Genomic DNA, 22,009 nt, shown 5'->3' with positions numbered 1-22,009 from the left:
GAAGAGGAAGACAAGGGAGCGAATGCTGCAAACTGATTACACTGAAAAAGCTTCCAATACATGCATAATGTGTGCTAGGAAGAGTGTTAAACAGGGAAATATCTGTGCTGTGGATTCTATGAAACTTTCAGTCTCCATGCTACAGAGCACATAATCAAAGTTTTAGGATGCCACACTGACACTGACATTTTTGCCTTTTAGTAGGCTCAGCTTAGTGAAATAACATGACAGGGTTTTAAGAGTATTGCATTATGATAATGATAAAATGTTTTTTCCGTTGCTGGAAGAAGCACCGGTGTCACGTATACAAATTACACTTCAACATCAAAGTGTCTTGGGTTTTCGATGTGTCTCTTTCAAGTCTGAGGTGCACACTTCCTCCCTTAGATCTGAATATGTTCCCACCTCTCTCTGTGACTAAAGGCACTTAAAAAAAGAAACTCCCTGTGTGTAAAAGCACAACCACAGTTGGATGCACTGACGGGCAGGCTGTGCTTTACTTTTGCCTCATTACAGGTTTAACAAAACAACACTTTATTGATGTAATGATTGAGACGTTTGAATTTTTAAATCACACAGTGCATCTTCATGGACTGTAATTATGTACGTTCAAAGGTCTGTTTAAAACAGAATAGCTCGCACTCTACAACGATTTACTTTAGGGGAGTGCCAATTTAACTGACAATTACCACTGTGAAAATGTCTTTGACAGGATACAAAACCCAGCACTGACAGTGACTGGTGCATGAAGTAGCGCCGGGGCAAGTGATACCGCCAGGAAGGCAACGTGAGAAAGCACTGAATTTAAAAATGGAAGAAGGTGAACAAGCAGCTTTTATCACAAAGTGAACAAAAGACTTTCAGGGAAGGACAAATGAATATTTTGACCCTAAACTCATAATACAATCACACTTTTGTATTACTTCACAGTGATTTACAGTGCATGCCCGAAGTGTCACAGTCAAAAATCAAATTTGCATGAATGACAATTAACATGTGAATGAATGTAAAAGGTGTACCCTGCCTCTCGCCCTATGACAGCTGGGATAGGCTCCAGCGCCCCCCGCGACCCTGAAAAGGATAAGCGGAAGCGAATGGATGGAATGGATGGATGGATGAATGTAAACACAGCACACAGTCTAATCTTTAACTATCTCTGCAGACTTGCCAGTTCTTTACTGCTTCACTTGGGGGGATTTAAGCCAACATTACTGTCAGTTAGGTGAGCGGCTGTATCTTAATCTATTATTTGTTTCACCGTGGTGTAAATCTGAGCTGCTCTTTCATGTTACACTTTTTAAAAAGCTTTTTATCATTATTTTCCAGTGTTTGCTAGCAAAAGGGGGCACAAGAAGCACAAGCAGTGGACATTTCTTGGAAAAAAAAAAAGAACATTTGCTCATAAATATAGACAACATTAGCACAAATGCAATCGTTTATCCTGTCTGCTCTTTAAACTACAGCACTACATGTATATGTACATTCAAAAAGGGAAATTTGAAAACAAAAAAATGACGCACACTCTGTGTGTAGCTATAAATTTCTAAGTGCATGTGGGTGTTTGTGGGGAACTGTTTCCCTGCACGCACACAACATTTTGGGTGTTTGTTGAGCGTGCTGGTGTGTATGTGTGTCAGTGTGAGTCAGCAGTGTGATCACGGACACAGTGTTGGTTGTGGTGGTAGTTGGAGGATAGATGGTAGCAACAATGGATTTTAACAAAGCTCCTAAATATGACAAATCTAAGGTGTACATGTGAGGCGGTGTGCATGATGGCAAGATGAACGTTGGTCCCAGCATGACTAGAGAAAAAATGTTTCCATTTTAAACTTGATGTTAATTCTGACACTCTTTAAATCCATTTTAATGACAATAAAATATTGATATTCAAGCAAAGTGTGGCCAAGGATGTGAACACCTAGAGATACAGCTCACAGGACAGCAATCGGAAGCTTCCTCCCAAAAATTTTTCCCTAATTTGAGAGCAAAACTTGTGTTTTGCTCCGACTCAGAACTAACAAGGCCTTGTCAATCACAAACAATTTGATTAACATATCTGCTGTTTTTTGCTTCTTTGAAGAAATTGGATATACACCAAAGCCAAATGTGTCTCTGTATTGAATATCTTTATATTACAATAAAATTTATAATAATTTGAGGTTAAGCACATCATATATCATCACCACACTGTGGAAACATGTTGAAAAAACAGTAAAAAGACATCTCCAGATGGTTTGTAATGCCATATTTGCTATTGGAAACCATTAGGAAAACTCAGCACAATGGAAAAAGTGTACATCAGTGGTAATGTTACGTGTCTTACCATGACTAATGGGAAAACTCTTTACAACACGTGTGAGGTGGACACCCGCTGGGCACATGGGGATGATGATAGTATATGACTAGTGCAGCAGATGGAAAGAAACCGCTGACGACCAGATGTGAAGCCAGACTCTTTTCAGAGCTTTCCTCAGTCTGCTGCTGAAGGTAGATTGGTTTAATTCTGGCACATTAACAGTTTTTCACATCTATCACCAGCACCGCCTTAATAAGCACCTATTAATAATAATCATGATACTAATTCTTGTAATAAACCGATGTCAGGCAAAACAAGACAGACTAATTAATACGTGCAGAACTTTTTGGTCATGAATCTTTAACAGGTAGCCACAGCGTGCGTGAAAAGACAAATTCAGAGCTGACATAATATCACTCGTGATTAAATCCAGTTATTTGTGAAGGAAAGCCGTGGTGTCTGTTGGACTAGAAAAGAAAATGTCTACACTCTCGAGCAGAATTTCCCTGAAGAGACACGACAGGAAACAACCACTAATGACAACTGTAGCTCCTGCCTGCTGGGATGACACATCCAAAGCTATGCATAATGTTTCCATCCAACACAAGTTATCACATAGAAATTCTTCTATTGTCAAAAAAATGCAGCGATTAACCAGTGTATGTGGCCGAGAGCACCAGTTGAATTTATGAATCCGGGGGGGCCACCAAAGTGGAGAGAGCAAGCAGAAATCCGACAGGCATGGAGCAAGTGCGCTCATAGGCTGTACTGACTGGATACAGGCTGACTGTATGTGCTTTAACAGTCATATACATCTGGCAGATTGTTTTTAAAGCAGCGAGGAAAAAAAAGGTCTTGACACCCAACTGTTACTCTTATGTCATACATGTACAACACATTAAAATAGATATAAAACCATAAAGCGTTAGAAGATAAACTCACTAAGAAGGACCACTGTCTACACAGGAGTTATGCAGGGATATTTCATTAGAGGATTCTCTGTCAAAAAATAGAATACTGACTCAAATATAACCTTGCTTCGGCGTGACTTTGCATTGCGGAGATGCCGGCAGGTGGAACTCAGTGTCCCACCACATGAAGCGAGTGAATCACTAGAAAATCTGCGGAGGAGACAGATGATACAGTGCACGGCTCTGAGAGACTGGCTGTCGCACAGTGTATCAAACTACATCAAAGCCTGTTATCTACTGGTTGCATGGTGGATGAGGAGTGGGCTACACATGAATGACTGGCAGCTTTATGAAGGGAAACTACTGCACACTTGCCAGGAACAACGGTGTCCAACTTTTTCAGGGCAACCTAGCTGCTTGACAAGAACCCCAGTCAGAAGCTCGGTTTTCGAGAATGTAATCTGATACATCAGGTTGTGAAAATTAATCAAACGATGTGTGGAAGAACTGTGGAACCGTTCAGTATGTTAGCCTCTGGCAAAAAATGTCATTTTGTGGAACCTGCAAATAAATATTTGGATTTGTAGAAGCCAGTTTTTTTTTTAAGATTTTCAAAGAGTCAAACGTGAAATTAGATTCTCTAAATGACTGTAAATGGGTACACTCCCACAGGCAATAACTTAACTTGATTTAGTATTATTGATTTATTCATATTGTTTTGAAGATGTTCATTATGCTGGTCTGGGAGTTTGTTTCGGCTCCACGTCTGTCTTGTGCTTCGTGATTCACGCTGCCACAACCAATAAAACTGTTCCTGTTTTCACAAACAGGCTCTCTGTACACTCCAAAACTACTTTGCAAATTAGGTTATGTTTCTATTTGGCCTGCTGAGACAGTGCTGCTGAGCCATGCAGCAACTGTAGTTGACTTGAAATACCAAACAGAGCATGACAGGTATAGGCTACAACCTCAGCCACTGACTCTGCTATTAAAACAGCCTTATTTAGAGAAGGATTTACCCCTCTGTGCTATTATTCCACACTGGAGAGAGCAGCGTGTGTGCGGGCTGACTCCAGATTTCATACTCAGCTTTGGCATTTCAAACTCAAGTCTGGACACGAGTGCGTTCATTTAAACGGACGTTCAAACGGTGCAGTGTGGCTCCAGACCAAAGCGAGCATCCAGGATGCCAGTCTCCCAGCACTGGTAGAGTAAAAAAAAAGGGCTCGCTTTGCATCTGACATCCTATCATTTCCTTGCGAGACAGCCTTTGCTCTACTGACAACAATTCAAACACTCATTTGGGCCCTGCCGTGTGCGTGGAGATGTTTGACCTGCCTGCCAACCCCATTCATCCCCGGCGAGACAGTCTTTTTTTCGCGGGGGATACGATATGAATACATCGGCAGCGCCTCTGTCTTACCGGCTGCTGTGTGTGGCGAGACCCCCCTCTCCCAGGCGGAGGGAGATGCTGCCGCTGCTTGTCCCCGTGCTGGAAATAGTGGCTGCCAGCGGCTTTGTTGCCCGCGACCCGGTCCCTCTTCTCCCGCACGTTTGACCCTCCGTTTTCTCTTTCTTCCCCGGAGTCGAGGGTGCTGAAGTTCCACACAATCAGCGTCTGCACCAGCAGCACCGTGAGGGCAGCTATGAGCGCGGACCGCGACCGTCGGGCCAGCCTGCGAGCACACAAGCCGCCGACCATCTTCGCACCGGGCTGCACGGAGCTGGAGGACCGTCTGTGGCTCTGCGCAGCGCGACGGGAGGAAAGAGTGGAAGTAGAGGGAGGACGAGGAGGAGGAGGAGGTCGTGGTGGAGAAGGAGGGAGGGAGTCTCGGTTTTACGGCGGCTGAGGCGAGGAGAAGCGTCGAGAAGGAGACACAGGGCCACCGTGTGGTGAAACTCGGTGAGCTTTCCAGCAGCAGAGGATGCTCCCGGCATCTGTACGGCTGTCTCTGCTGTTCACTGTCCGTGAGAGGAACTGAAGTCTCATTTTTCATCTTTTAAAGGAATTCAGGTAATGACTAAATAGCTACCTGCAAATGTTTGAAATGGCCGATGTCACTATCATTAGAGGGCAGAAAACAGCCGTATTAGTAAGGCTTAAATGGGTTCTTGTCAGACACTGGCAGCTTTTATCTAATGCACCCCAGTGGAATTTTTTAGGGCCTTTCTGGGTTTTAGAAAGATTATCTCCTTTGCACTACATTTGCTGCAGCCCAGCTGGGATCCAATAGGAAAATTACATTTGTCCTCCCCCATGTGCTACAGCTGAATAATGAAGCTGGTGATTTGCCCCCAGTCCAAAATGAAATATAATTTTCATTATGGGGGCTGGTCATCTGGTCAACTGTCCTTTTAACCAATAGACCCACCTGCTGTTCACACTAATCTTTCACCCAGTAAGATCTGGAAGAGTGCTGGAGATGGTGGCTGCCCCGAGAAGAAAATGTACAGTTTGGACTTTATGACGATATTAGAAATTCATAAAGTCTAGCACAGATTTATGCTTTTAGTACTGGCTGTGTGATTATGTCCACACAGCCACTTTTTATTTTTTTATTGTTACTGTGTGGAAGAGAAGTGCTCATTGACTGGTTACTGTAGCACACCTTCTGCCATGGATTTAATGAGTCTCTCGCTCTCTCTAACGTTCTTCCTTCATACCAGCAACATAATTACGATTTCAGAATAGACTGAGAGCAGGATTCACCATCTTACCAAGGCTTTTCTAAACCCTTTGATAGATTCAAGATGAAACTATTTTCCCATCCTTCAGTTCGTTGGTAGTTTATTTTATTTTGACTTGTACAGTATTTCTGAGGAAACCTCTCTTTGGCCACTCTCTCTGTCTTACACTTTCTTTCTCTCTTCTAAAACGCTCCATGGTTCCCAGGTTTTTTATAAATGACAGAAAGAAAGTAATAATATCTCCTCCAACAGGCCTTTTTATACACAGCAGGCATTTTGACTTGCCAATGTAGAAAAAGCGTAGGTGTTGCTAAAAACATTAAAAATGGCTCAAGTGTTCCAGTAAGTCACAACAGTGACCCAGCATGAAGAATACCAGGAGCCTGGAACTGAGGAAGCTGAATAGAATTCAGTCATCAATAATTTTATTCTTTTACAGCTGTGCTTTCCCTGCTGTGACATGCCAAAATGACTTATGTGAAAAATGCCTGTGTTTGGAGAGTGGAGCTGTCCTAACAATCAGCAGGTGGCGAATATTCATGCAAATGGCACCAGTTTGTTATTATTATTATTATCTTAAATTTACATGCAGCTTATTGCGTTTAACATCTCACTCATGAGAAAAAAACAGAAACCACTAGAGACAACCAAACTGAAAGTGAAAGCACTCAAAGCTTTTAAAACAGCAAAATTAGCAAACATTTTAAACTTTTTTTTTGTTTTTTTTGTTATCGGATCAGATTTGACTGATTATTATTTTTTTACATATTGTTTTTTTTTTTTAATGTCCACATAACCATTAAATTATAAGTCAATTTTTAGACAATGCTGCTACATAACTACACAAAAAGTTTCTGTTATTGTTCCAGAATGGCTTCAAAATTAGGAGAATTTAAATACATTTCAAAACAACTAGAAGTGACATTGAAATGCTCAAATGATTAGCATTTTCATAAAGAAGGACATATCTTTAATGGCTTTATAGTTTAGCTTTACCCCTCTGGCTCTCTTCCACAGCATGTCTTTTATCCTGTTTTCCATCTCTCTCCCCAACCAGTTGCAGCAGATGGCCCCGCCCCTCCCTGAGCCTGGTTCTGCCGGAGGTTTCTTCCTGTTAAAAGGAAGTTTTTCCTTCCCACTGTCGCCAAAGTGCTTGCTCATAGGGGGTCATATGATTATTGTGTTTTTCTCTGTATGTATCATTGTAGGGCCTACCTTACAATATAAAGCGCCTTGAGGCTACTGTTGTTGTGATTTGGCGCTGGTTAAATAAAACTGAATTGAATTGAATTAACATGTGATACAGCTAGTTAGGTAAGGTATTATGATGGGTTAATATGAAGAAAGGAAATCTTGCCATTTGAGTTCCAGTGACAACGCCACAGTGTCACTGATTCTCTAGCAACTGTGTTTGTGTTTATTTCACTCCAGTGACACACTTATTCAGTAATTTCATAGCCTAATTTCAAAAAGTTCTCCTCAGACTGGTGACTCATCTTGGATAGGTCACTTAATCACTTACATAAAACCATTTCTTAAGGCGTACGTACACCTTAGAAATGAATCCATGAAAAAATCCAAAGCTCTGTAATGCTGACGAGTAACCAGAAGCCCGCACCAAACTCTGCACCTACTGTTACTAATTACCATTTACATTCAGACTAAGAAAAAAGAAAAAGAATCTGGCACTGATGATGTCATTCACACTTAAAAGGAGATTCGCTCGCTGAGAGTTTGTGTAGGAAGCTTCACAAATAACTCTCATGTCCCACTCTGAGGAGCGAATATTTTTATACCAATCAAACTTTCAGTTGAACTCTTCGGAGTGATTCAGAGATGGGTGTTAAATACGCTTCCTGAGCTCTACTGGCTCTTCTATCTCTGAGTAACAGAGATAGAAAGCTTAGATACACAGCCCCATACTTCACCTACACCTACACCTGCAGTTTGGTTATGCTCCGTTTCTACAGTAGGATTACATTCACGCTACCACGGTTAAGACCTGGTCCTGTTATAGAATAAATGCAATATATCACTAAAAGCAGTCACAAACCTTCACCTATGAGTCAATAAAATAAAAAAATAACAAAAGTAGGGCTGAGTACTGTGTAACAGGGTGCAAAAACTTAAAGCTGAATCCAAACTAATCTTGAAATCAAGTTCATTGAGTGTTGAATTTCAGCAGTGGCCTACCCACTGGGCTCAGTGGGCTCCGTAGGAAGTGCTACCACACTCAGTAAATGTGCTCAGTCAATCAGCCAATCACAGGGAGATGAATGTATCAGGGCTTCATTACACCATCCAACATGGATTACAGCACACCTATGGGCGGCCACTCACTATAAAACATCCAAACTGTTTTAGATTTTACATTTTCTGTTGGTTCTTTTGGGTCAAACCCAGGAAATGCAAATTCTGATACGTCCTAGTTTAATTGACACACAGCCATTGAATTTCCTTTGTTTACACGAACAGACCTTTCATTAAAAATGATCATTCTCCTTTAGAAGTTATTAGACATATGGTCTCTATATATAATATATGCATATTTCTTTGTTTTGCATATTTATTTTATATTAGAACATTTATGTGCACTTCCTGCCTGCATTACAATAAATTCCTTGCTGTGCCCTAAATCATATAGAGGATGAGAATAGTTTTAACATGTTATATATGTAAAGATATTATGTAACATTTTTAAATTATATGCAGAATGTACTCTCAGATTATTTCATTAAGTCCACTGAAGACTGTAATTTACGTGGGTGACTGTATACTGGCCCCAGTATTGCAAACTGACCATGAGATGAAGCTGCAGTCCATCCACCAGTGGTGACTCAGAAAACAAGGCTCTCTCTGTTGGTTAGTTTACTATAGAGAGAAGAAGAGGACAATCCCTTCAATTTCCCACTAGATGTTTAGCCTTGAGTTTCCCTGTGGCTGTGATATACATCTCTTTAAGAGAAGAGTTCTGAAAAATTCACATTTCCCAGTCAGATGTTTTATGATAAAGGTGCCTGGCTATCTTACATAATTATGATCATGATTAGCCTTCATATTCCTACCTGTTCTTGCCTTAACTCACTAATTTTGAGCATTAAGGGAGAGTGAAAAAAACTAGAGAACACCGTTAAGCCTAAAAGTTATATCTAACATTAGCAAACATTTACACAGACTTATTTCTATACTTTTTTTCCAACTCTAATAAAAAGAAAATCTAGCATATTTGGGGCCTACTTTCAGGTACTTGCCACAAGGGCTGACCACAGAAGGTAGCTCTGCATGTTTGAATTGGCAGACTTCTACTAGATCCTCTTCCAAAATATTCCTAAGGGCAGATTTTTGTCTCTGGCTGGAATTGAACCAACAACCTTAAATGCCCTAACAACTACACCATGGGAGGCATCCCTCTAATTTCAGCTTATTTTAGCCATGGTGGGGTCAAATACTTGACAGTGTTTATTAGCAAGTCACTAACTTTGTCTTGTTTTTTGGTCTAAAAGCAACACCTTTTACATAGCATACAGCTGTTTGATCCACTCACACACTGATTATTAAACTTAAATTTGATTAGACACATCACAAGAATGAGTGATGATGAAAGTAAAACCCTCACAGTGTTGTGGCTTACAACTGCGACATCGTGATCAACAATTACTATTGATCCAACATACCGAGCCTGTTGATGTTAAAGCTCAAGCAGCCATACCATTAGTTTGTCTAATCACTCAAAATGAACAGCTCTATTTGATGTAACGGTTCCAGTTTCATCTGTCTTGCATTCAAGCATAAACTGAAGCTTTTAATGCAAGCTGCTGGGCTATGCGGGGAGTATTTTTCAAGACATAACACACCAGGGACAGTTACATCAGACCCTGAGAATTGGTAAATGAAAAAATAGCCTGCTGCCTACTTGAAGCATTTATCATGTTTACTCTGTGGTGTTGAATAAGTGATTGAGCTTTAGGCGACTAAAGAAAAATGAGGATGACTATTAAAAACATTTCAAAAGGCAAATTTAAAATGGTTTACTGTCCGGAGAGTTTAAAAAAATTGTGTCAAAACATTATGTCTACCAAAACCTACTGTGCTATATATCAAAACAGTCCAGGCCCACTTAGGCATGGGCTGTTTGAGACCTCTAAATGTGTCCTGTATTATTAAGGATCTACTTTAACAGCAGTTCCATTATGTCCTGTAAGCTGGGAGTATGAGCTACCGTGGACTCCAGCATCCCCCAACACCCCATCACTTGTTTGTGCCTACCTACTTGAACCACTGTTAGTAGGCTCTTATCCCTGCTGCCTGGGAGCACCCCGCAGGCCTTGCAGTTTGGCTCCAACCCAATCTTGTGGCTCATGTCAAACTTACTTAGACCTTTACACCTTCCCATTTGTCCACATCCAAGAAGTTGCACATGAGATCCACTTCCTCGGTTGCACGAGGGCTCTCGAGGTAGAGTGGTTTGCCAAATTATTTGAAGGTCAGTCGTTTGATCCCCACCTCCTCTTTTTGATGTTTTAAGGTATCCTTGGGCAAGATACTGAACTCCAGATTGCCCCCCTATGCTGTTATTGGTGTGTATGCATGTAAAATAGCTTTGAGTGGTCAGGAAGCCTTGAAAAGAGATATTTAAATGCTCTTTTCAAGGCTTTAGTGTTGATTTTCAATACTATGTTGAATGCATATTGAAAGAATAACTGTTCCCAGCTGGAACAAGATTTTCCAGCATTTCCATGGCTGTGTCCTACAACACTCAATGTGCCCAATATTGAGGGAATACACTAATTATCAGACTATCCTCTGCACTAAAGAAAAATGACACAAAACTGTATCCAATTATATTCATCATCCATTATAATCAATTTATTTGAGGACCTGGGATTGAAATTGGGTTAGTTATTCATGTCAGTTAAACATGTCGTTAAACAATAATGTACTTCTATAGTGCTTTGATTTTTTCTTTGACCCTGGCTAAATCCTAAGTGCTGGTTGTGCACTAAGGATCAGAAAGCTTTTGGATATATGAGACATCACTAGCGACTTTATTTCATAATCGAGTCTTTCGTGAGAGCTATTCATTCTTCTTTGTTTTGGAGTAACACAACACCAAGGTGAATAAATAAGAAGACACGTGGGACACAGACAGTGGCTATAGCTTTCTGGCAACTTGGTAGCTAAATGAAAGTCAAAACAACATAATTGAAGTAGAATGGACAAAATATTCTTGATAAAAATTCTGACACTAGTCATTGTGTGAATATATCCTGCACAGAATTGGAAAGTAAAGTATATGCTGTAGTGGGTTTGAAATTATCTTTTTGAGGTTCACACTGCAGTTTTTCATCTTCAGGAATGCCTTGACTGACACAGACACAAAGCACACGCAGTCCCAAACCACAGCTTGATACAAGACAAAGAATGTGAGCTGTTAACGCTGTGACAAGGCAATAAGACATTCTTACCATCCTCAGGCTTCCATCTTTATTTTCAGCTTAACTCCAAGTTTGTCTTGTACAAGACTTTTCGCTTAGGAAAGACTTTTAAAAAGAAGCGGGCCATTTCAAGGAAAATGTGAGGAAAATGAATTTGTTTTGCTTCTATCATGCAGTTAGATGGGAAGAAAAGTAATGTCAATGGAGCTTGAGTGAAGTCCTTGTCAAAAAGTAAAGTTCGGTAGGTTTCTGCATTTTGAAACACCTAATCTGCGTTCTGATCATACAGATTTCTTGAAGCATTTGAATTGCCATGCAAGTGATTAACTTGGTGACATTTCTGCAGGCAAACAATGCAAACATTTCAGAGATAAGGGTCCAGACCGCAGACTGTTGCACTGAATTTCAAAATCTCTTTATATGCACGCAGGCACTCCAAAAATATTTGAGCATCTTATAAATGTTAATTCTTACTTTGTTGAGGAGTGAGAGACAGGAGGAGGGAAGAGAGGCTGCAAACTGCAGAGAAGTAAAGGTGTTAATTACGACAGAGATGAGAACAAGGAAGGAGGAAGGAAAGGCAGTGAGGGAGGAGATGCACATACTGCAACAAATGAGAGCAAAATGAAAGAAGAGCCAGATGAAGAATAGTTAAAGGACGAAAATAGATGTAATTGGAAAGTAGGGGTGAAGTCAGAAAATGGAAGGGAGAATAGAAAACATAATCAAAGCATGGCAAGTGTGCCTATAGGTCTACTAAATTAGTAAAGAGTACAAGAGAGAGGTAGATGATGTTATAATCACTGGAAGACAGCGAGCAGGAAAAACAAAACCATTTATGAACTCAATATGAAGAGATTAAAGCCAGAGAAAAGAAAAAAATAATATGAGATGGAGAGCGGCACTGCTCCTCTGGCAGCAGAGCCATGTCTTCCCGTCTCATTAGCTCTGTTGCTTAGGGGACCAAGTGGGCTGACTATCGCCACAACGATGGTTACCATTCCCGGCGGCAACAAATGCTGATTTTAATTAGAGCCGACCTCTTTGTCACTCTACCAGACAGGCACACACACATCGACTGACCAGAAGAACTTGCTGGGATATTGAAGCAAGCATGCAGTTGTCCTCTCAAACAGCCCGCCTGTGTCTTTTGAGGAATAAATAACAGCGAGGCAGAGAGGAGGACAGATGAGCAGACAGCTGGTGGAGTGAGTCTGGGACAGGAGGGAGAGGAACTTGGATGGGCCCTGCACAACAGGACTGGTGAAGCCTTAGGCGTCCTGCTGTAGGACACTTTATTGCACTCAGTGTTTTATGTAATCAGCCAGCGTGCTGACTGGAGTGCAGTCGAACACAGCGAAACACAGTAGCAGACAGGTGTCCTTGACAGAGCTGCCCCAGGGGACCAGTGGGAGTCTTTTTTTCTCTCACCGTGATATGACAAGAGACTAAAGCAGCAGACATTGTTCATACATAGCTGAGGCCACGGTATGCACAGGAGAGAAGAAGCTGCTAGACTCTCCGTGTAATGTTTAAGATGCTTAAAAGAATAAGACGTGTCATCGCATGTAATCACTGCTGTGTCAAAGCCTGAAAATGGCATCATCAAAAAGTTGAGAACACCTTGCTTCTAATCCAGTTTTATATTTGCAAAAAAATTTTCACAATCAATAAAGGTTTATTTTAATTTACTTTACTTGTTTAACATGTAATAAAATGCTATATGGTACATGGCCATATGGTCTATGGTACACATTTCAGGTGATGTCAGTCTTGAGCTCAGTATTAAGCGATACGCTTTTTGTTCATTTTGGTTTTAGCTATCCCACCGACTAAATGGCCCTCTACAAACAAAAAGCTTAGCATTATGCTTATTATTTGATTCAATAAAGCTATTGGTAATATTATCAAAAAAGAAAGGGAAGGAAGGGAGTATCTGCATAATAGAATCCAAGACGCTCCCTATCAGAGATATGAACAATGTTAGCTGCTCTTTTCTGCTCTTTATTTGATTAACTGATTCCTCTTGACCCAACTCACATTCCAAATATTACAGTGGACACTGTCCTGAAAGCTCTTAAAAACACAGATTTTGTTTTAAATGTTATTAAGACAAAGAGGCTATAAGGTCTGGTGAAAACCATCTCCCAAGCTAACCCAGGCATGCCTTGATGCAGACAATTAGTCCAGACGTGACTCTTGCATTGCCAATGCAAGGGCAATAGGGGTTACAGAGAGGCACTACACCATAAAATCCTTTTGGTGAATAGACACAGCTTAGAAACACAAATGCTAAATTGCAAATATTAGCTCTGTGTTGTCTATATATGCATTCAAACATTAAAACCAACCAGGGGTTAAAAGACAGTTGCATTTCTTTTTCTAAAAAAGACTAACAGCTCCACTTTGCAAATTCATGAACAATGCTGCATGCAGTCTTGTTGTTTTTTTTCTTCTCTAGATCTCTGTGTACTCTTTAATTACTGTACATTCCAAGTTTAAATATAGCACCACATTCACTGTAAATTACATGTGTGTTGCAACACTAAGTGGGTGAGCTTAGCAAACGGTCACTGAGAGGATTTACAGAATCGGACACAGGACAAGGTCAAAGAGTCCCTCGTTCTTCTACAGGAAACCTAACTGTGAAATGACCTCTTATCTAAATGCTAAGGAAAGTTGCTTCTTTGTGGAAAAGGCAAATACTAATATGTTAAGCCTACCCCAAACAAGATGAGGACTTTTTTTCATATCGTCATATAAGTTAGGACTTAAATTATTAATATCTGTGAAAAGGATGAGGCAATCCTTCTCAAAAAGACAGTTAACTTGTGCCTTTAAAAAAAAAAAAAAAAACACTACAGTGTAGAAAATATGTGAGTTGGATTTTTAGTTAGTGTTTTTTAGATTTTTAGATGGTCTGCTTTAAGAAAATGGCATACCTACTTAGCCGAAAGGCCGATTTACCTCTAAAACTGTCACATTTCATATTGCTTTGCACTTGACAAAAGGCCACTCTAGTGACCATTCCAGACTGTGGTTGTATAAGTAACCATCTAAAACATTTCAGACTTCACCAGAGTTAAGACCAGTTTAGCTCTGGACTTGTGCAGTCTGTGTCGCTAACAGTTATTTCATCTCTCATTGCTGATTTATTTCTGGCTGCAACATTGCCATTAGTATCTTCCTGTGCACCCATTTTATAAGTCCAATCAGAGTCTCTTAACACTGTGCCTGCCTGTTCAACACAAGACTAGTTCTTACCACTTTTATCTGTCTTTTATCTTGTCATCCATCTCTAACCCCAAGTGGTTGTGGCACACGCCCGCCCCTCCCTGACCCTGGTTCTGTCGGAGGTTAAAAGGGAGTTTTTCCTTCCCACTGTCGCCAAAGTGCTTGCTCATAGGGGGTCATATGATTGTTGGGTTTTTCTCTGTATGTGTTATTGTAGTTTCTATCTTACAATATAGAGCGCCTTGAGGCGACTGTTGTTGTAATTTGGCGTTTTAAAAAATAAAATTGTATTGAATTGAATTATCCTAAAGCATATATAACAACAATAAAAGAAAATATAGTTGAAGGCAGAATCAAAATATTGCCTTTGTAGAAACCTACTTTGTGTGAAGTGCTTGTGGTAAATAAGTACAGATTGCTGTTGAGATTGGCTTATTTGGACCATAATTTCAAGTTGTTGTATTCCTTACAGTGAAGAGCTGTAGGTTTCCTTTGGCGTGTGTGCTCATGTGTATGAACGTGAGTGTATTTCCTGAGGAAATGGATGTATTCCAGGGTACTAAGCTTCTCTCACATCAGACAGCTTACCCTGGAGGAACACAGCACTTCTTATCAGGTACAAAGCTGAAATCACCTCCAGGGAAAAAGACCATCCAGTACAATGTGAATCCACAGCTTCAAAAGGGCAAATGGATAAGAAAAAGTGAAGTCGGGCACAAGAAAATTTCTACAAGACAGTGCATTAATGCCACATAGCATCTAAAGTGGGAGACCATCAAAAGATGTGGAAACATATTTGCACATCAGAGTGGTGATTTCATGTGTTGCTGGAATTGGGCAAATTTTCGTGTTTGTTATATCAAGATTTTTGTGCGCCTTTGGAGACGTGAAGTAAATACCATAGCAACCATTCTGGTTTCCGATGTCCTCTTCAAATAAAATCAAAAGTTCAGCCCATCATTTTTGCAGTTCCATAAAATCTTTTTGTTGCTAAGCAACAAAGGTAGATGCTGTGTATGCTAGCCAACATTAAGACATTTTTTGATCCAAGAGAAATGTTGACTTGCTTGGGCAACAGGGTTTATATTTAGCATGCTATATATATAGTTAAAGAAAAGACCCACCTACTTTGGTTGTTTTGCTATTAAGAATAGACTCTGTTCCCCTTTAAGTTCACTGTAACTATACAAACTTGTATTAAAATGCAAAATCTTATGGTATTCCTGTTTCTTTATATAACAGGAATTTATATATCTTTAGTGATCTGTAAGACCACATTAGTTGATGACAAATGACAAACATAACACACCATTTTTAAGGATCCATAAAACGAATTCATTGCTGCCACTGCTTTGGGAGAGCTGGAAAAGGTTAGCACAGCTTGTCCTTTGTGTTTCTATATATCAGTGTGGAGTTGGGGTGCATTTTTATCCTTCCCACTTTTTTGTTTTACTTTTTCACAGTGTTTCCAATGACATTGAAAAAAAAGTGAATTAGCACAGATCATGTCTAGTCCCTGCAGAAATAAAAACTACATTTAAAATGATTTTCAATAAGTTAATATAGACCTTATTAAATTAACCGACTACTTAGTTATTATATAAGCATAATGTGACTTGAATGTGGAACAGACAGTGAACTGTGAGAAATATGGATAGTGTCGTCTACAGCCTGCAAGAATGCATACGTTTCAGCCAATTATTGGACCTCAAGGTAATTATGACTACCTTTCTGAAGGCTGAAAGGGCGTATATGTTATCAAGCAGTACAAGGCACATGTTTGTGTTTTTTAATGATAACTGCTTGAAAGTATTTTTTCTAGATTAAAGTCTGGAATATCATGAGACCTTCTGTGTTTGTCTAAATGCAAACAGACATTAGACAAATAATAAATTCTACTGTTAGATGTAAAGTTTAAATGATCTTTCAAGTTAGATTAAAAAAGAAACATTGGTCTGACAGGGATGATCTTTTTCTACTAAAGCCCCTTTGCGGATTAACTACTGATTCTAAATTGGCTTAAGGTGTGAGTGTAGATAGATGCTCTGAGTTTTCATAGAAACTGGAAAACGCCAGTTTGTGTCTATGTAAGTGAAAAAACATAATTTAAAAAAGTTTTAATATTTTATTATTTCATATTTTATAATATGCCCATTTTGTAAATAATAACCTACAAAATTCCTTGTAAGTAGATATCACCTTGTAGAGCAAAATTTAGTATTTCATTGAGTAATTTAACAGAATACGTTACAAAATACATTTTGGGGCATGTATTCTGTCATCTGTAGTGGAATACATTTTAAAAGTAACCTTCCCAACACTGACTGTACGTCTGATAAACATAACACATCCTCTCGAGTTCTTCTCTCAGGTCTTAGCCTTTCTCCAGCTTCTCATGTTCCTTCTTCCTGATGTTGCTATCACTCAGTATGGCTGCATCTATCACTACGGCCATCTTCCTCTGCTTGTCCACCACTACTATGTCCGGTTGGTTAGCCATCACCAATTTGTGCATCTGTATTCGGAAGTCCCACAGGACTTCTTAGCTTGGCCATTCTCAACCATCCTAGGGGGCGTATATCATTTCCACGTCGGTACTAATTACACATTGTACATATTACTAAGTATTGTGTTTTCAGGGCAGTTAAAGCATTTTACAGTTTTCTCGGTCATGATAATTGATTTGTTCTCACTCATAGGTGTAAACCATTTAGAGATAAAGAAGAAAAATTCTGTTTTGGTTTCTTGCCTGTTAGAACAGCAGATAGAGAATAAAGCAGCTCATGGTGGTAACGTGGTTTGGGTGAAATCGCATTGCAGTCTCCCACCATGTTAACAATAAATAATTGTTTCCTGTTATATTTAGTCCTTACTACTTTGTGCATTAAAGAGAAGAAAAAGAAGAAAAAAAGCTTAAAAAGTACTGCTGATTTTGTCCTAGGTCGTTCTCTTAGGATCTTAAAGCAAGTTAGGGGTGCTCTGTGCCTTCCAGACCTATCCGTTTTTGCTCCCATAACTGAAAACCTTTCTTTTTCACCTGGCTTGATGGACCCTGTGTTTAAGCTTTGGTCAGAATTAGGTCTTCACACTATTAAGGACCTCTACATCGACAATTGTTTTGCTTCATTTGCTCAGCTGCAATCAAAATTTATGCTCCCCTCTGCTCATTTATTTAGATACTTACAAATTAGGAATTTTGTTAAACACTCTTTTACCCATCTGAATAAGCCCCCTGCTCATAGTGACTTTTATGATTATTTGAATAAAAATCCCACTTCCAAACACCTAATCAGCCAATTTACTTTACTTTACTTACACTTTTTACACTTATACCACCTACTAACCACATCAAGGATGCTTGGGTTAAGGACTTGGAAGTAGACGTATCGGATGCTTTGTGGGCCAATGGGTTGAAGAAGATTAAAGAATGCTCTGTTAATGCCAGACTACAACTTATACAGTTCAAGGTCCTTCATCGTTGGCATTTTTCTAAAACAAAGCTATGCAGCATTTTTCCGTCTATTTCGTCTTTGTGTGATAGATGCAAAGCAATGGATGGAACCCTTGGTCACCTTTTCTGGTCTTGCGCCACACTCAGGAGTTTCTGGGCAGAGATATTTAATATATATAACTGGATTTATGACTTAAAATTAGAGCCGGATGGTGTACTTGCAGTGCTAGGCTGCTCCCTAACCTCATTGGCACTCAGACGTCCTCTTCAGAAAGCCTTAATGTTTGGCATGATTGTAGCTAGAAGACTTATTCTTAGAGCCTGGAAATCACCATCTCCTCCATTGTTCAGGGTTTGGCTACGTGAGATGATTGCTTGTTTGTATATTGAAGAGGTTCGTTATCGTTTGGCTGACACCCATTTTAAGTTTGTCAAAATCTGGGGCCCTTTTCTCAATCATATTAATGGGAATTCAACATAAACTTTAACCCATTTGACTGCACTTAGTGTTTGTGTGAAACTGCACTTCTGCCGGACCCTGATTCCTTCCTGGACTTGTTTCCCACATCTTTTGGTCTTGGTGAACTCTCTGTTGCCCTGTCTAAACTCACACAGAAGATCATCTTCTTTGGACAATGGTGTTTCTTTTGAACTTTTGATTTGTACTGGCTAACTGGTGTATTTTAATTTATTTATTTTTTCCTTTTCTTTCCTGTTTGTTTTTTTTTTGTTGTTGTTGTGTGTTTGGTTTCTGGTTTTTCTTTTTTTTTTTCTGTGCTTAAATGTTATTGTTTTTGAATCTTATGTCCTTTGTCTGGTGTGACGTTGTGTAACTTTGAACTTAAAATCTTATAAATAAACATTTTAAAAAAAGAAAAGTACTGCTGTACTAGCAGCACAGTCTATCTGTGATTAATAAAAATACACTTTTACTTCATGAACTGAAAAATTGCGCGACATGTATTCTATTTGTAAAACACTTAATTCACTGGTTAGGTGACTTGTCATTAAAAATTGACAGTGAATGACATTTACAGAGCATGAAAATTTATCTGACTCTTCAAACTTTGCGGTAACGCTCAACAACCATGAACTCCTCTTGCTGCTGATCTGAAAATGAAGCTAATTGATGCCTACAGAGCAGAACAGCTATAAAAAGATATGAAAACACTTCTAGCTTGTAATTTCCACTGTCCAAAATGTCATTAAGAAATGGCAGTTAAGGGGAACTGTGGCAGTAGAGACCTGAAAGAGCAAGAAAACTTTCCAATAAAACTGCAGGGCAGAAATGGAAAGTTAAACCCTCATATGACTGCAAAGGCGGTTCAAGAAGGCTTAGCTGTCATAAGAGTAATGGTGCGCAGTTCCACTCTGCAGTATTATTGCACAATCAGGCTCTACATGATAAAGTCCCCCAGAAGGAAGGGAAGAGTCCAATTTTGACAAGAAATGAAAAGAGGCTAAGGCTTTTTACACTGGAAAGCAAACTTTTGTTTAAATGTTTTCATTTTTTAAACAGCTCAAAGGATGTTGTGATGGTTAAGAGTCAGAGGATGAGCAGGGTCACTCGGAATTATTTACCAGACCACGAGCAATCATACATTTCTATTAATATTAATAGCTACTGAAAAAATGTAAATTACTCTCACAAGATTAACGCCAGAAAATATTGGTAGAGTTGGATCTGGCTGTAGTCCATTGTTTTCATTCTCACAAGCAGCACATGACAGTAGATAATTTGTGTCAGCTGTTTTCACATCAGTAAAAATGCTCACTAGTACCCTGGAAGTAGTTTTGCAAAGCCAAATGCAATGTTGAGCATTTGGAACACAATGTGAATACCATTTGAACACATGGCAGTATCTTTCCGTCATGCCATCCTGTAATTAGTTGTGCCACAAATTGTCACCATAAGGCACCAGAAAAAGGGCACCTTTAACTACAGTTTTCATCTTTAGCCAGACTGTATGGATGTTATGTCATGTATCCTGTCAGTAGCATTAACCTTTGGGGAATAGCACAGCTCTCTGTAGTTTTACATCTATTAATATTGATATTCTATGACCTTAAAGGTATTCTGTTTGTCCCGAGTCACTCAGTGAATTTGCTTTCCATTTTACAGAAAAATCTGCTTCTATGCATCTTCATTAAAGCACCAAATAAATTGTCTTTCCCAAATCCAGCCTCTCTCATCTTTTTTGCTAGTTTGACATAATACAGACCACATTTAAATTGATATGACTGGATCTCCATGTCTGACAGGCAGAAAATGATTTTTTTTTCTGCACTGGAATCCGCTTCTCTGTTTTTTGAGAATGATTATTCATATGACATGGAAGCCAGAAGTGATTATCAGCTGGACCATGTGTGACCTCTATGTAAACAGGAGGATATTGGATTTCATATAACCTGATCGTGTTAGGATGCCTGAGCCGGTGACCCAGGGCTTTGAGTTTATTATATTATTTATCATTTCTAGTCTTTGGTTTCTTAGAGTGCTGTCTTATGGTTTATGTCGCCGTGTTCTCTAGTTGCTCTGTCTCCCCTGTCAGCTGTATCCCCTTGTCAAGTTCGCGTCTCTGTGTTATGTTTCCTGTTTTACTTTGAAAGTCCGTGTTTCATGTAAATGCATCTGGTTTTGCTTCCTTTGTCTCGTTAGGCCTGATTTGCCCCAGCTGTGTTTTCCTCCTGTTACCCATTCCCTGATTGCTCCCTCTGTGTATTTAAGCCCTGTGTTTCTGTGTCCGTGTTGTGATCTACCCTTATCTTGCTGTGTGTTCTTTTTGTGTAAGTTTACCTTGGAGTCTTAGTTTTGTTAGTTCACCATTAACCGTCTCAGGCTCAAATTAAACTTTTTGTTGCTAATGCACAACCAAGTCCTGCAGTGGTACCACATATGTATGTGGGGTAATCAGGTTGTTAGTTTTTAACTGTTGCAAATCGGCAACGCCTGCCTTGAGAGGGTTAAAGCTGTATTTAAGATCACCTTTTGTCTCCGAGTGTCTGCCCTTTGAGTCCTTTTCCTGCCTGCACACAGCCTTCACATGACAGATACTTGCAAAGACTTTTGGACAGAGTATGTCTATAAAAGGGAAACCATCAAGTATCTAAATGTTCTTCATTGTATTTGTCACCAAAGCCATTAGCAGAAGGACACTAAGTCTTCTAAAGATAAGCTTAGGATTGTTTCAAGTGAACAGTACTGATTGCATGTTCTGCTGTGAGATACAGTGGGGCAAAAAAGTATTTAGTCAGCCACCGATTGTGCAAGTTCCCCCACCTAAAATGATGACAGAGGTCAGTAATTTGCACCAGAGGTACACTTCAACTGTGAGAGACAGAATGTGAAAAAAAAATCCATGAATCCACATGGTAGGATTTGTAAAGAATTTATTCGTAAATCAGGGTGGAAAATAAGTATTTGGTCAATAACAAAAATACAACTCAATACTTTGTAACATAACCTTTGTTGGCAATAACAGAGGTCAAACGTTTACTATAGGTCTTTACCAGGTTTGCACACACAGTAGCTGGTATTTTGGCCCATTCCTCCATGCAGATCTTCTCGAGAGCAGTGATGTTTTGGGGCTGTCGCCGAGCAGCGACTTTCAACTCCCGCCACAGATTTTCTATGAGGTTGAGGTCTGGAGACTGGCTAGGCCACTCCAGGACTTTCAAATGCTTCTTACGGAGCCACTCCTTTGTTGCCCGGGCGGTGTGTTTTGGATCATTGTCATGTTGGAAGACCCAGCCTCGTTTCATCTTCAAAGTTCTCACTGATGGAAGGAGGTTTTGGCTCAAAATCTCACGATACATGGCCCCATTCATTCTGTCCTTAACACGGACCAGTCGTCCTGTCCCCTTGGCAGAAAAACAGCCCCATAGCATGATGTTTCCACCCCCCATGCTTCACAGTAGGTATGGTGTTCTTGGGATGCAACTCAGTATTCGTCTTCCTCCAAACACGACGAGTTGAGTTTATACCAAAAAGTTC

At 39.8% G+C, this 22,009-nt stretch overlaps 1 protein-coding gene across 1 annotated transcript in view; it reads right to left on the bottom strand.

Moving 5' to 3' along the window:
* The window catches only part of xylt1 (xylosyltransferase I), a 79,846-nt gene extending 74,937 nt beyond the window's left edge, over positions 1–4,909 (bottom strand). Inside the window, exon 1 of the mRNA XM_085356326.1 lies at positions 4,631–4,909. Coding sequence (XP_085212452.1) covers positions 4,631–4,909 — 279 coding nt within the window. The remainder of the gene's footprint in view (positions 1–4,630) is intronic.
* Positions 4,910–22,009: the final 17,100 nt, after the last annotated feature.

This window comes from Diplotaxodon limnothrissa, linkage group LG6 (assembly GCF_057381915.1).
Source record: "Diplotaxodon limnothrissa isolate DT_005_m linkage group LG6, D_limnothrissa_male_GT1.1, whole genome shotgun sequence".
Taxonomy (NCBI): domain Eukaryota; kingdom Metazoa; phylum Chordata; class Actinopteri; order Cichliformes; family Cichlidae; genus Diplotaxodon; species Diplotaxodon limnothrissa.
Note: the sequence above shows the minus strand (reverse complement) of the source record. Positions and strands in the feature narration are given on the sequence as shown.